Consider the following 16,583-nt stretch of genomic DNA (forward strand, 5'->3'; position numbering starts at 1 on the left):
AAAGAAGTCTGGGGACTGTGGGAAGCAGCCAGGAATTTGTTGACTGTGTCAGTCAGGTCCCATCTTCCAGTTTCTAGTCTTCAATTCCCTTTTCGCTCCCGCTCCACTTTTCCACCTCCTTACCTGGGAGGCTTGGAGACGGGGGACATCTCACCCCTCCCCGGCATCCCCTTTCTGGGCCAAAGCAGGAGGCTGGAAGGAGAAGGAAAGCTCTCTGCTAATTTAGTTTCTAGGTCTCTTTCCTGTCCTGATTTCAATTCAGCTAGAGCGAGGTTAATTTAAAGGTTATTCCTGCCTTTATCGCAAACAAATTCTGACACCGTCCAGTGGACTCGGTGAAAGGAAAGAAAAAAAAATGTTAATTACGGACGTGGGTGATATTCATTTTTTCCAAGTCGGCATTGGAGATGAATAAACAACAGAAGAATGGGTGTTCTGCACCGCCTTCGAAAAGGTGAAAATTGCTCATTTCAGTCTAGTTTAGGTCTCACTGCATTGTTTGCTAGTGAGTTTAATTATCAAGTCGGCCTCAGGCAGGAACTGAGCTGAGTTATGAACTCGGAGATGTTAGTTAGTGTTCAGAGCTCTAGTAAACTTTTGTCCAGGGAAATCACTGCACTGCATCCTCCCCAGGGGGAGGGCAGAGGGGGTAACTTGCAGTTTACTTCTAAATGCAAAATAATTCTTGGCATTTTTTCCTGTAAAATCTCCATCCCAGGAAACCATTCTGAGAAGTAAGTGGCTCTCTGGAAACCACATACATTTTCATTTGGAAGGGGGAAAAAAAAAGACATAGAAACTTCCCTCCTCTCCAGTCAATGCCAGATGTGGCTGTCTATATATTGAAATGTGACCAGCCCAACAAAACTGGTCAAAAGGTGTTACCAGAATTACAATCCCCTCTAGACTGTAAGCTCCTTCGGGGAAGGAATTGTGTCAAGCAGCTCTAGTGCATTATAGTCTCTCAAGCCCTTAGTATGGTGCTTGGTACACAGCAGGTCCTCAATAAATACCAATGAATAATTGATAATTAAGCAAAAATAGCCATTCAGAATCAGTTGTTCAGCCAATCATGCACAAACTGTGTGCAGAGGATTGTACTAAGAATTTGGGAGAGTACAATATAACACACAGTCCCCGCCCGCAATGAGCTTACAGTCAGAGAGGCAGGTAAAGGGGAAAGGATGAGGAGTCTTTGGGATAAGAAGGGAGGAACTGGACAAGGAGTGAGAGGTGGGAGGAGGAATAGTGTAACGGTATTAAAGTGAAGATAACCATAAGTATCATTCTTATAGGAACCCTCCCCAGTACTGCAGTGGGAACATAAAATCTGCTTTCAAGTCTACTAGGCTGTTTTTTTCTCCATAGAGTCCCTATTCTATGCAGACTGATAATAGAACATACAACTCCCCATATGAACTTCACCACTCTCGTACCACTAACCCACAGCCCTGGATCACTTCCACTGTCCACCTCCTTCGCTCTTATGCTTGAGCTGTTGAACGCTGCTGGCGAAAGTCTAGACACCATGCCAACCTCGTTCACTTCTACTTTATCCTTTCCTGCCTTAATTCTGCCCTCTCCTCTGCCAGACAAAACTATTTCTCCTCCCTTATTGACACCCATGCTCATCATCCCCATCAGCTCTTCCATAAATTTAACTCCCTTCTCAGGCCCCCTGTTCCTTCCCCTCCTCCGTCCTTCACCCCCAACGATCTGGCCTCCTACTTCATTAATAAAATTAACTCCATCAGGTCTGAGCTCTCCAAAGTCACTCCTCCCCTTTTCATTCATTCATTCATTCAATTGCATTTATTGAGTGCTTACTGTGTGCAGAGCACTGTACTAAGCACTTGGGAAGTACAAGTTGGCAACATGTAGAGATGGTCCCTGACCAACAGCGGGCTCACAGTCTAGAAAGGGGAGACAGACAACAAAACAAAACATATTAACAAAATAAAATAAATAGAATAGTAAATATGCACAAGTAAAACAAATAGAGTAATAAATATGTACAAACATATACGGGTGCTGTGGGGAGGGGAAAGAGGTAAGGCAGGGGGGTTTGGGAAGGGGGAGGAGGGGGAGAGGAAGGAGGGGGCTAAATCTGGGAAGGCCTCCTGGAGGAGGTGAGCTCTCAGTAGGTCTTTGAAGGGAGGAAGAGAGCTAGCTTGGTGGATATCACTTTTAGACTGTGAGCCCACTGTTGGGTAGGCACTGTCTCAATATGTTGCCAACTTGTACTTCCCAAGCGCTTAGTACAATGCTCTGCACACAGTAAGTGCTCAATAAATATGACATTGATTGATTGATTGATTGATTGATTGATTGATTGATATGCGGAGGGAGGGCATTCCAGGCCAGGGGGCAGATGTGGGCTGGGGGTCGATGGCGGGACAGGCAAGAACGAGGCACAGTGAGGAGGTTAGTGGCGGAGAAGTGGAGGGTGTGGGCTGGGCTGGAGAAGGAGAGAAGGGAGGTGATGGAGAGACTTGAAGCTGAGAGTGAGGAGTTTTTGCCTGATATGTAGGTTGATTGGTAGCCACTGGAGATTTTTGAGGAGGGGAGTGACATGTCCAGAGTGTTTGTGCACAAAGATGATCCAGGCAGCAGCATGAAGTATAGATTAAAGTGGGGAGAGACAGGAGGATGGGAGATCAGAGAGGAGGCTGATGCAGTAATCCAGTAGGGATAGGATGAGAGATTGAGCCAGCAGGGTAGCAGTTTGGATGGAGAGGAAAGGGCGGATCTTGGCAATGTTGCAGAGGTGAGACCGACAGGTTTTGGTGACAGACTGGATATGAGGGGTGAACGAGAGAGCAGAGTCGAGGATGACACCAAGGTTGCGGCTTGTGAGATGGGAAAGATGGTAGTGCTGTCAACAGTGATGGGAAAGTCAGAGAGAAGGCAGGGTTTGGGAGGGAAGATAAAGACTTCAGTCTTGGACATATTAAGTTTTAGATGGCAGGCAGACATCCAGATGGAGATGTCTTGAAGGCAGGAGGAGACACAAGCCTGAAGGGAGGGAGAGACAGCAGGGGCAGAGATGTAGATTTGACAAGCCCGGCTCTCAACCCTCTCCGCTACTCTCCCATCCTTCCCAGCAGTATCCTCAGACGAGCTCTCCTCCCTCCTCTCAAGTGCTACTCCAGCCACCTGTGCTTCTGACCCCATTCCCTCTCATCTTATGAAATCTCTTGCTCCCTCCCCCCCCCCCCTCCTTAACTTCCAACTGCTCACTCTCCACTGGTTCCCTCCCCTCTGCCTTCAAACATGCCCTCGTCTCCTCCACCCTAAAAAAACCCACTCTTGACCCCACCTCCCCTTCTAGTTATTGCCCTATCTCCCTCCTACCATTCCTTTCCAAACTCCTTCAACGAGTCATCTACATGCACTGCCTCGAATTTCTCAATGCCAACTCCCTCCTTGACCCCCTCCAATCTGGCTTCCGTCCCCTACATTCCAGGGAAACTGCCCTCTCAAAGGTCACCAATGACCTCCTGCTTGCCAAATCCAATGGCTCCTACTCTATCCTAATCCTTCTCGACGTCTCAGCTGCCTTTGACACTGTGGGCCACCCCCTTTCTCCTCAACACGCTATCCAACCTTGGCTTCACAGACTCTGTCCTCGCCTGTTTGCCCTATCTCTCCGGACGTTCATTCTCAGTCTCTTTTGCGGGCTCCTCCTCTCCCTCCCAACCCCTTACTGTAGGGGTTCCTCAAGGGTCAGTTCTTGGTCCCCTTCTGTTCTCTATCTACACTCACTCCCTTGGTGAACTCATTCGCTCCCACGGCTTCAACTATCATCTCTATGCTGATGACACCCAAATCTACATCTCTGCCCCTGCTCTCTCTCCCTCCCTTCAGGCTCATGTCTCCTCCTGCCTTCAAGACATGTCCATCTGGACGTCTGCCTGCCATCTAAAACTCAATATGTCCAAGAATGAACTCCTTATCTTCCCTCCCAAACCCTGCCCTCTCCCTGACTTTCCCATCACTGTTGACGGCACTACCATCCTTCCCGTCTCACAAGCCCGCAACCTTGGTGTCATCCTCGACTCCGCTCTCTCGTTCACCCCTCACATCCAATCTGTCACCAAAACCTGCCGGTCTCACCTCCACAACATCGTCAAGATCTGCCCATTCCTCTCCATCTAAACCGCTACCCTGCTGGTTCAATCTCTCATCCTATCCCGACTGGATTACTGCATCAGCTTCCTCTCTGATCTCCCATCCTCCTGTCTCTCCCCACTTCAATCTATACTTCATGCTGCTGCCTGGATAATCTTTGTTCAGAAACACTCTGGGCATGTCACTCCCCTCCTCAAAAATCTCCAGTGGCTACCAATCAACCTACACATCAGGCAAAAACTCCTCACTCTGGGCTTCAAGGCTGTCCATCACCTCACCCCCTCCTACCTCACCTCCCTTCTCTCCTTCTCCAGCCCAGCCTGCATCCTCCATTCCTCCACTGCTAACCTCCTCACTGTGCCTCATTCTCACCTGTCCCGCTGTCGACCCCCGGCCCATGTCCTCCCCTGGCCTGGAATGCCCTCCCTCGGCACATCCGCCAAGCTAGTTCTCTTCCTCCCTTCAAGGCCCTACTGAGAGCTCACCTCCTCCAGGAGGCCTTCCCAGACTGAGCCCCCTCCTCCCTCTCCCCCTCCTCCCTCTCCCCATCCCCCCTGCCTTACCTCCTTCCCCTCCCCACAGCACCTGTATATATGTTTGTACAGAATTATTATTCTATTTTACTTGTACATATTTACTATTCTATTTATTTTATTTTGTTAATATGTTTTGTTTTGTTGTCTGTCTCCCCCTTCTAGACTGTGAGCCCACTGTTGGGTAGGGATTGTCTACATCTGTTGCCGAATTGTATTTTCCAAGCACTTAGTATGTGCTCCGCACACAGTAAGTGCTCAATAAATACAATTAAATGAATGAATAAATGCAAACAAGGGACAGTTTTGATCACAGACCCTGCCATAACTCTGCTGTAGGTGAACAGACACACTTCATCCCTTTTCTTCAGCCCCAAGTTCATTTAAACAACAAAATCACAATCACTTCGGAGAACTGGGCTCCAACCCAAGGAGTACAAGGGTATTCCATGACAAGCTAAGCTTGAGAGAGTTATGCCAGATGAAACAAAGTTAGCAAAAGAGTGGCCACCCTGCATTCAGTTCCTTGCCAGGAACACATTTGAGTCTCATGAGGTGATTAAACCAACTGGCATGGGTTCCATTTGAATATTAAGAAAACCTTTTGTAGCAAGGCATCACAAGGGGCCACTGAGAATGGCATTCATATTCATAACATGTGGAACATCATCTCATTCTTCCAGGTTCCTGAGTTAGCTCGAGTATCATTGTTCAGACAGGACTCAGCAGGGGCCCAAGGAGGAGAAAGAAAGACACGGGGCTGCCACAAGAAATCTGTACGAACCACCAGGAAAATGTAGTCATGGGTTCAAATCCGCCCTTTCCTCTCCATCCAAACTGCTACCCTGCTCATTCAAGCTCTCATCCTATCCCGTCTGGACTACTGCACCAGCCTTCTCTCTGATCTCCCATCCTCGTGTCTCTCTCCACTTCAATCCATACTTCATGCTGCTGCCCAGATTATCTTTGTCCAGAAACGCTCTGGGCATATCACTCCCCTCCTCAAAAATCTCCAGTGGCTACCAATCAATCTGCGCATCAGGCAGAAACTCCTCACCCTCAGCTTCAAGGCTGTCCATCACCTCGCCCCCTCCTACCTCACCTCCCTTCTCTCCTTCTACTGCCCAGCCCGCAACCTCCGCTCCTCTACCGCTAATCTCCTCACTGTACCTCGTTCTCGCCTGTCCCGCCATTGACCCCCGGCCCACGTCATCCCCCGAGCCTGGAATGCCCTCCCTCTGCCCCTCCGCCAAGCTAGCTCTCTTCCTCCCTTCAAGGCCCTGCTGAGAGCTCACCTCCTCCAGGAGGCCTTCCCAGACTGAGCCCCTTCCTTCCTCTCCCCCTCGTCCCCCTCTCCATCCCCCCATCTTACCTCCTTCCCTTCCCCACAGCACCTGTATATATGTATATATGGTTGTACATATTTATTACTCTATTTATTTATTTATTTATTTATTTTACTTGTACATTTCTATCCTATTTATTTTATTTTGTTGGTATGTTTGGTTCTGTTCTCTGTCTCCCCCTTTTAGACTGTGAGCCCACTGTTGGGTAGGGACTGTCTCTATGTGTTGCCAATTTGTACTTCCCAAGCGCTTAGTACAGTGCTCTGCACATAGTAAGCGCTCAATAAATACGATTGATTGATTGATTGATTGATTCAAATCCCAGCTCTGCCAAATGTCAGCTGTGTGACTTTGGGCAAGTCACTTAACTTCTCTGTGCCTCAGTTCCCTCATCTGTAAACTGGGGATGAAGACTGTGAGCTCCCTGTGGGACAACCTGATCACCTTGTAACCTCCCCAGTGCTTAGAACCATGCTTTGCACATAGTAAGCGCTTAATAAATGCCATTATTATTATTATTATTATTATTATTATTATTATTATTATTATTAAAATGCAAATCCTAGTGACTTCCACCCTTATTGGAAGCAAGAACATTTCTCTGCATCCAGATGTAATGTATAGCTCTGAATATGAAATTATTAGATGAGTGTTAATCAGAATTTAATGATCTTTTTTCTCTTGGGGTGTTTTCTGACTCTACCAATTCTATTCACCAAGTTTACCCGTATGGTGGAATGAGTCAATCATGATATCCTGAACACAGTATGCAATAAAACCTTGGATATTACATTACTGGGTTGGAAAGAATGGGACAAAATGCTCTGTTACGTTTTATCCTGGGAAAAATCTACAGTACATTAGAGGAGAGAAAAAATCCTTGTGAAAATTAACTATGAGGCAGAGCTTTTCCTAAAAAGAAATACTGTGTTCTGTAACCAATGAGGATCAACAGTGTCTAATCTGAAACAAACTCAACTCTTCAATAAGCAAAATCAGTAATAGAGTTCTTCTTTTCACTTCTGTTTTTCTGGGTGATAACTATTGTTCATTTGGCGGAGGTGCTTGTTTTCCAACATTTCTGTAAATTTTTTCATTTCTTTAAAGCTGAGAAAGTGAGAACTCTAATCATTGACAGAAAGCTATCCTAGTCAGTTTGCAGAGGTCATAGTCACTCCAGATTCGTCAGTAATTATTACTACTCTCATTCTTTTCCTGTGGAGAAACATTGTGGCCTAACGGACAGAACACATACCTGGGAATCAGAAGGACCTGGGTTCTAATTCTGCTCTACCACTTATCTCTTGTGTGACCTTGGGCAAATCACTTAACTTCTCTGTGCCTCAGTTACCTCATCTGTAAAATGGGGATTAAGACTGTGAACCCCATGTAGGACAGGAATTGTGTCCAACCTGATTAGCTTGTATCCAACCCAGTGCTTAATTTAGTGCTTGGAACATAGTACTTTAATACCACAAAGAAAAAAGGAAACCTTATAACATTATCAACAGGAGAAGCGGACTTCACGTAATGATCTCTGATTTTGCAGCTCTGAATTCACCGACAACCATTTCAGTCGGTAAACTAAATCTACAGGGCCTGACTCCATTTTACAAAAACCCAGAGAGATTTTGTTTCCCTACTAAATGATACACATTGAGGAAGGCTGGCTGGAAACTCCTGGCAAAACTCAGAAATTTCCAAGCAAATAACCCCAGTTTGTTCACTGATCCTGCAAGCTCTTACAGTCAATCAAATCAATGACATTTATTGAGCATCTACAGTCTGAGCATTATACTAAATGCAAGGGAGAATTTAGCAGAGTGAATAGCCATGACCCCTGCCCTTAAGGTGTTTACAATATAGTGGGTGAGACGGACATTAAAATATATTAAGATAAGTAAAGCAGCAGAATTTAAGGAGAAGAACATAGGTGCTGCGTTTGGGGACAGTGCTTTGCAAACAGTAAGCACTCAATAAATACGACTGAATGAATGAAGGATGGATGAGTGCTTAAGTGCTTAGTAGGTGAAGACTTGAGTGCATCGGTGATGCAGAAAGGAGGGAAATTAGAGTGGGGAGATGAGAGATTAGTCAGGGAGGGCTTCCTGGAGGAGATATGCTCTTACTAGGATTTTGAAGATAGGGAGAGATACGGCAGATATGAAGGGGGAGGTCAGTCGTGAGGAAGAAGTTGCTTTTGAGAAAGATGAGAGCGAAGCACAGTGAATAGGTTGGTGTTACAGGAGCAAAGTTTATCATGCAACGATGTAATAAATACTTCCTGAAAGCCTCTTCCTTAAATCTTCAAAAGTGGTAGAAGGCAGCTTCAAACCTAGATCTCAACAGACAATTCTACAGGGGCTGAGACTGATTCCACAGTGGATGGGGAAACTGGGAGTTAAAACTTGGAGGTCCTTGTTTACCAAGGCAGAGCTGAGTGGTCTGTAGCTTTTCCTTTCTCTCTATGTTCACCAACTCATTTGGTAACCTGCTCAAATCCAACCAAGCTAACTAAGATAATCATAATGATGATGGTATTTGTTAAGCACGCACTATGTGCCAAGCACTCTTCAAGCACTGGGATTGATACTAGATAATCAGATTGTCCCATGTGGGGCTCACAATCTTAATCACCATTTTACAGATGACGTATCTGAGGCACAGAGAAGTTAAGTGACTTGCCCAAAGTCACACAGCTGATAACTGGGGGAGGCAGGATTAGAATCCACGACCTCTGACTCCGAAACCCGTGCTTTTTCCACTGAGCCACAGTGCTTCTTGTGGAAAGGACCCAATTCTAAGGATTACTTAACAAGAGAAATTGTGCTGCCTTTCTCAGCACTAGAAAGCAGCCATAGGTCCTAAACGGAGAAGCTTACAATAGTAATGTACCAAGGGAAATTTAAAGTTTTTATGAGGCAAATAGATACAAAGGTCTTAATCACTTCACTGTTCTTTTGAATCCTACAGTAACACCCTCACCTCTGATAATGGCATAATAACTAACTTGCTGTCACTAGGGAACTGTCATGTCACTTTTTTTATTGGAAGATCGATTTTTGGTTTTCTTTCACCACTGCATAATAACAACTGTCAATATTTTCTAATAGATAGGAATGGAGTGGGCACTCGACAGCCAACTGATAGGTCAACTCATACTTCACTTCTGACAGTAAGGTAATTTGGAAAGGGGAGAGAACTCAAGTTATTGTTTCCAGTCAAAATCTAGGCATATCCAATCATCTGTTCAGAAGAAAGTCAAGTCTTTTTCCGTTCTAGTCTCTGTGGACCGAAAGGGGCTGAGTCTTTCTCTGGCAAGGGGAATCACAAAGCCACGGACATTTTCAGTGCAATCTTTCAACAAGCGCTGTGAAAGGCCTATTTCAAAGAGGAAATTGGAGGTAGAGACTTACACAGTTGGTCTTCCTTGCCCAACTCTCTGACCACAGGTGAGAATTTCTTTCACAAATAAAAAAAAATGCCTTGGTCTTCCTAGACTATGCTTAATTGCATCATTTTGGGAATCTCCCACTCATCACCCACATCTGATTGGCACGCCTGCCACCAGAGGTTTATGACTCAATGTCCACTTCTCTTGGGCTCTGGAAATATCTATGTCCTTCCCACCTTGGCGGTCTCCCTTCCTCTCCCCTTTCCCAGTATCAAAGGAAGCTACCCATAGTCTTAAATCCAACCCCACTGTTGTCAAAGCAATGGAGATAATCTCACCATGGCCAATGGGATGACTCCAACCAAATCCTTCTGGCTCACGTATATCCTTGACACCCCCAGGTCAGAGGTCATCTCTCCAGGATATTCGACCTGCCATGTGATCAGCTGGGTTGTCGGCAGGTCACTTACATCTTCGATTTCTATGTCAATCTGCATAACTTCATAGGAAGGACCATTTGCACTGGAGGGGAAGGAAAAACTGAGTAAGTGGGATGGACACGCTCAGTGTGACAGAGCAGGGAGCCAACTTGCCACCACACAGATATGTATGTGGATGGCTGTTAGCTGAGAAGAAAGAAGGCCAGGCAATTACTAAAGGAATAAAGCATCATTAGGAATCGGATATGGCAACAGTATGTACCCTTCAAAGACTACGCTGGACTTCTAGGCATCTCCAGGTCGTTCCGATTCATTCATTCATTCAATCAATTGTATTTATTGAGTACTGACTCTGTGCAGACCACTGTTCCTATCATTTTTAGGAAAAGATATTTGTTCAAATTAATTGAACACTTGCCTTCCCACATTCCGCAAATGAAAACTTCTCTTTCCCTCCCTCCCTCAAAAATTCCTGCAAAGAAAGTCAAATCATGTAAAGAGATTACCTCTGAAACCTATAAGCTAATATTATCAAAAGTGAGGCAAACTGGTTGTAGGAAATCATGAAGTGAAATAAGGATCAGGTTGTGTCCACGCATGTGGGTAAGCAGCACGGACTAGCATAAACAACTCAGTCCTGAAACCCCTACCTCCTTCCCCTCCCCACAGCACCTGTATATATGTTTGTACAGATTTATTACTCTATTTATTTTACTTGTACATATTTACTATTCTATTGATTTCATTTTGTTAATATGTTTTGTTGTCTGTCTCCCCCTTCTAGACTGTGAGCCCACTGTTGGGTAGGGACCGTCTCTATATGTTGCCAACTTGTACTTCCCAAGCACTTAGTACAGTGCTCTGCACACAGTAAGTGCTCAATAAATACGATTGAATGAATGAATGAATGAAAGTCAGGAGATCTGGGTTCTAATTCCAGCTACAGTGCTTACCTGCTCTGTTGAGCATGTTACTTAATTTTGTATTTCAGTTTCCTCATCTTTAAAATGAGAATGAAGTATCTGTTTTCCCTTTTCCTTAGATTGAGGGGCTTATGTGAGACAGGGACTGTTTCTGATCTGATTATGTGGTTTTCTAGTCTGTAAGCCCGGTGTGGACAGGGATTGTCTCACTTATTGCTGAATCGTACTTTCCAAGTGCTTAGTACAGTGTTCTGCACACAGTAAATGCTCAATAAATACGATTGAATGAATGAATAAATGAATGAATTATCTTGCATCTACCCCAGCTCTTATAGTGAAGTATTTGTCACATAGTAAATGCCTAACAAATAACACAATGAAAAAGTAAAGCATTGTGGGATGGATGTGCACTTCAGTGAGAGGAAAGTTGGGAAGCAGAGCTTTCAGACAGAGACAAGTGAGAAAGCCACTTTCCCCTTCCCACTGAGTGGAAACCTGATGCTTAAAAAATAAACTTGCGCAGATTAAAACTTCAGGAAACATTAACTTTGGTGAATCTAGGGAGAATATTCCAGCTATGGTTTTAGGCAACATGACTGGTGATCCTTTAGTCATCAATATAATGATAGTGGATATAAATCGACCTTCAGTGGACAGTGAGACAAACTCCTTGAAGTCGACCATTCTTGACCCTGAAATTGTGGGGAGGGGATAATTGTAACCTAAAAAGGAAGCCAAAGGATGTGGAAATGAGAATTAAATAGAAAACGTGGCTCGGGGGGATCCTGGTATAGCACACAGCAAAAGCAGTAACGGCTTCTGAAATCTTTCTATAAAAATTCTAATTTCGCATCTTGGGAAAGGAGTGCAAGGGCCCAGCATTTACGGAGTGATAAGCAGCTCTGTGTTATGTGGCAGAAATACTGAACAGTCTCTCTATCACAAGCAAAAGCCAAAACCCCACACATCTCACTGATTTCCCATGGAGGCCCTCTCAGGGCCAATGGAAAGATTTTCAATAATCTCTATTACAGGGGTGGGGGTGGTGAGATGGAGGAGTTAGGCTATTTGGCTGAAAGAGGCCCTTGCAAAGCCCACTATCCCTCTCCTCCTCCTCCTCCCCACCCCATCTCCCCCGCTCCCCCCTCTGCCCTACCCTTTTCCTCCTCCCCAGAGCACTTGTATATATTTGTACATATTTATTACTCTGTTTACTTTATTTGAACATATTTATTACTCTATTTATTTTATTAATGATGTGTATATAGCTGTAATTCTATTTATTCTGACGGTACTGACACCTGTCTACTTGTTTTGTTTTGTTGTCCATCTCCCCGTTCTAGACGGTGAGCCCACTATTGGGTAGGGACCGTCTCTATATGTTGCCAATTTGTACTTCCCAAGTGATTAGTACAGTACTCTGCACACAGTAAGCGCTCAATAAATACGATTGATTGAATGAATGAATGAATGAATGAATGAATGCAAGGGAGATACATGTGAGTCTCTAAGTTCCGACAGCCAGAGATGAAAGTCACAATTACAGTCACAATTACCACCCACATAAGTACTGCCATCTCAGATGAATTGGGAGAGATAGAAATGGTAGCCTGCATCTGTTGAGTAGAGAGGACAAAAAAATCTCCTGAAACCTTGCAGGACTCTTTCTTGGCTCTTGAAGAAAAGGAGTTGGACTGCTCAACTCTTTGATTAGCAGAGATTGGGACATGAGACTGCTTCAAAGCCACCCCCCAAATATGCAGGAATTTATTTTTATCATTTTGCATATGGGCAAATGATTCTCTAGAGCTTGGAGATCTTGTCTGTAGCTTGAGGAATATTTGGACTAATTATAGAGTGGACTCTAGCCTGTTTAGAATGAAAAAAAAAAGGCTTTTTGCTTCTGCTTCCCATTCATAGAATTAATGTCACCGAATGATTCACCTTGCATTCGCTCTTCACTGCCTCACGTCAAACACATAAAAGGGAAAATTTGCAAAGCAGCATTGAATGCTACATTATTCCTGACCTTGGAGTTCCCGTGTGGTTCCATGCAACACTTACTGTTCTTGAAACTGTGTAATTTAGTCTCTTTGGACAGAAGATAAAAAGGGTTGACTGGAAGGCTTGTTATAATTTGGGGGCTTGCCAAGAGCCTAAGGGGTCATGCAAGGCGTAGAGATGAAGCCCACCCCTTCTTCCTCCCCATCCACTTCTAAAACCATCACAGAGTAGGGTAAGGGGATTGGGCTCGGCGGTGGGGATGGGATGCTCTCATCCTGGGCCATAACCCCTGTTATAATAATAGTAATAATAATAATAATGATAATAATAATAGAAAATTGTGATATTCTTTAAGTGTTTACTATTGTCCAAACTCTGGGCTAACCACCAGGAAATAGACACAACCAGATAGGACACAGTCCTTATCCCACGTAGGACTCACTACCTAAAGGGGAAGAAAACAGGTATATCAGCCCCATTATACCAGATGAGGAAACTGAGGCACAGAGAGGTTAAGTAACTTTCCCAAAGTCACACATAGGTGAATGGCAAAGCCGGGATCAGAACCCTGGTCTTCTGACTCCCTGTTTTTTTTCCTTTTTTTACTACGTCCCACTGTTTCACATTTGTTGCTCTTTTTTGAGACTTGGGGGAAAAAGCACATTTAGAGCCCATTTTCACAATAATTGGACCAGAGAGATATTTTTTACAGCCTTATCTGGGAATTTTGCTATTTCAGAGAAATAGCGCCGGTTTCTGGACTGCTCCCAAAGGTTAATTCACATTTACTCTTGTCTGCGCTAATACTGTGCTCCATGCTGAGATCTTTGATTAATTTCAACCACAGCTTGTGAACAGTAGTTGGCTTTGAAACACCCCATTTTGATCTCCATTTCTTTTAAAGGTCTTTGTCCTTATTCTTTTTTCTCCCATAGCCAATTTACCCTTCTGTTGCTTATCCCTACCCTCTGTGCGCCCCATCTATGGCTCTCTATTGTAACCGGCCTTTACAGTTTCCATGCCCACACATCTCAATCCTCATTTTGCTTACTCCCTCTGGGAGCCTGAACTTTGCCCTTCAGTCAAAATCACAGGTCAGTTTTCCTAAAGGGTCAGGGGGCCTGGAACTTGTGCGTCCCCTCCACCAGTGATTTGGTGTAGCAGATACAACACGGGTCTCGGAGACAGAACGTCATGGGTTCTAATCCCGGCTCTAGCACTTGTCTGCTGTGTGACCTTGGCTAAGTCACTTAACTTCTCTGTGCCTCAGTTACCTCATCTGTAAAATGGGGATTAAGACTGTGAGCCCCACGTGGGACAACCTGATTACCTTGTATCTACTCCAGTACTTAGAACAATGCTTGGTACATAGTAATAATAATAATAATGGCATTTGTTAAGCACTTACTATGTGCAAAGCACTGGTCTGAGCACTGGGGAGGTTACAAGGTGATCAGGTTGTCCCATGGGGGGCTCACAGTTTTAATCCCCATTTTACAGATAAGGGGACGGAGGCCCAGAGAAGTGAAGCGACTTGCCCAAAGTCACACAGCTGACAATTGGCTGGAGCTGGGATTTGAACCCATGACGTCTGACTCCATAGCCCGGGTTCTTTCCATTGAGCACGCTTCTTCTCTAAGCTGCTTCTCTAGTAAGCACTTAACAGATACCATAATAATAATGACAACAGTTATTATTACTATCATCTTTATATGGTTTAGGGTGCTTCATGTGGGGTACAGGAGTTGTCTCCAGAGAAGGGACAGAATTTAGGGAATGCTTTCCACCCCCCAGACTGAACATGCCCAAACATACGGTTACATTAGTATGTCAATCAACTCTAGCTAGGCAGGAGAATATGTAAACAAGGCAAAGATATGTTCTTGCCCTCAATTAATGGAGATAGGACCAACACAAATACATGAGAATCAAAATACAAGTGATAGATGCATTAGACATAAAAGGTAGCAAAGACAAATGAATAAAAAAAGGGTCTCCACTCTGAAAGAGGAACGAAATGATTAAAGGGTGGCAGCATTTCCCATTTTAGAATTCACTTGCCTTTCCCACTGCACCAGACTTGGCTGGGAATCAGTCACAATGTCTATACAATTAAAATGAAATTGTGTCCTGACCCATTTTGAATTGGCTTCACTCAAAGTGTTCCCTATTCTCACACATTAGTTGACATAACCTGTAAGTGCTAATGTGTTCTAAGTGCCAAGACATATACAAATCAATCAGGTCAGACACACGGACGTCACCGTCTTCGTATCATTCAATCAATAATGAAAGCAGAAAATCCAGAAACCCAGAGGAGGGGCAAAAAGCTTTAAAATGAATGCAACACTAGTGGGCACTGCCAAGGGATAAACATTTCTTTAATTAGATGCCTTGAATAAATTATTATTTAACCCCTTTATTTTTGGACTAGGCACGTCTGGTTGCCAGACAGATAAAATACATAGGAACCTGGGACTCAGAAACCTAATCTACATTTCCAAAGAGGAAAAAAAATCCCAGTGAACTTGGAGTAGAAGATTCTAGGATAGAAGCATAAAAATTTGGCCTTGAAATTATCGGAAGCCAGTTTTGCCCACCTCATAAGACCACCTACAAATTTTAAAGCCACCATACAAGAGTCAAATGGCCAATCCCCTAAATGGGATGGGGATCTTTAAAATTCTTGAATCTGCCAGGGAAACACATTTGGAAAAGAAGTGCTCCAAAGTGTTACTCAAAATGTAATGGTGAAAGTCACTGAGGATAAAGAGAGGAACAAAAGTCCTGGAGCCAACCACTGCGGCGTTTGCGGTAGAGCTCATTTTTGTAACCAGCTTGAGGCATGAGCTTAACAGTTGAGCACTTCTGAAAGGTTATGCTTGGATCAGATGACTAAGTTTAGGTATGGAAAATATGTCATAAAAAAGGGCACAAAAAGGCAATTAGCTAACTCTTCCCAAAACACTTTAGATAAAGTGATGAAGGGGAGAAACTTGGGCACACTGGTTCAAGTGCCTTCCCATGCAATATAGCTTGAAAATCCCACCTCCCATCAATAAGGACCGAGTTGGGAGGGCTGAAGAATCAGCAGTCCAGGCAGAGGTAGCCTGAGAGACCAGAATCAATCTGTAGTATTTGCTGAACACTTACTGTGCGCACAGCCATGAACTAGTATTTGGGAGAATACAATGCAATTAGTAGATGTGATCTGTGCCCCCAAGGAGCTCACAATTTACAATAAATTACACGAAGGGAGAGGCAATAGAGTTTAATCCGTAGGTAAGTGCTAAGAGGGTGTGTGAGTATCCAGATGCTTAGACAATATGAAAGTGCTGAAGTTGGAGGGACATATAGTGGAGACAAGAGAAATTTGCACAGGAACGTCTCCTAGAGCAGAGAAGCAGCATGGCTCAGTGGAAAGAGCACAGTCTTGGGAGTCAGAGGTCATGGGTTCAAATCCTGCCTCCGCCAATTGTCAGCTGTGTGACTTTGGGCAAGTCACAACTTCTCTTTGCCTCAGTTACCTTATCTGTAAAATGGGGATTAAGACTGTGAGCCCCATGTGGGACAACCTGATCACCTTGTATCCTCCCCAGCACTTAGAACAGTGCTTTGCACATAGTAAGCCCTTAACAAATGTCATTATTATTATTATTAGAAGTGATTTCAGAAGGACTCCCAAGCCCATGCTCTTTCTACGGTGCCAAGCTTCTTCCAGAGCTTTGAAGATGGGGAGATGTGGTCTGCAGATGTGAGCCCGTTGTTGGGTAGGGACTGTCTCTATATGTTGCCGACTTGTACTTCCCAAG

The 16,583-nt window shown here is 44.3% G+C and overlaps 1 protein-coding gene across 1 annotated transcript in view; it reads right to left on the reverse strand.

Moving 5' to 3' along the window:
- The window catches only part of LOC119942890 (transmembrane protein 132D-like), a 645,325-nt gene that overhangs the window by 208,102 nt on the left and 420,640 nt on the right, over window positions 1–16,583 (reverse strand). The window contains exon 4 of the mRNA XM_038763929.1: window positions 9,743–9,926. Coding sequence (XP_038619857.1) covers window positions 9,743–9,926 — 184 coding nt within the window. The remainder of the gene's footprint in view (window positions 1–9,742; window positions 9,927–16,583) is intronic.

This window comes from Tachyglossus aculeatus, chromosome 21 (genome assembly GCF_015852505.1).
Source record: "Tachyglossus aculeatus isolate mTacAcu1 chromosome 21, mTacAcu1.pri, whole genome shotgun sequence".
In the NCBI taxonomy this organism is placed as follows: Eukaryota; Metazoa; Chordata; class Mammalia; order Monotremata; family Tachyglossidae; genus Tachyglossus; species Tachyglossus aculeatus.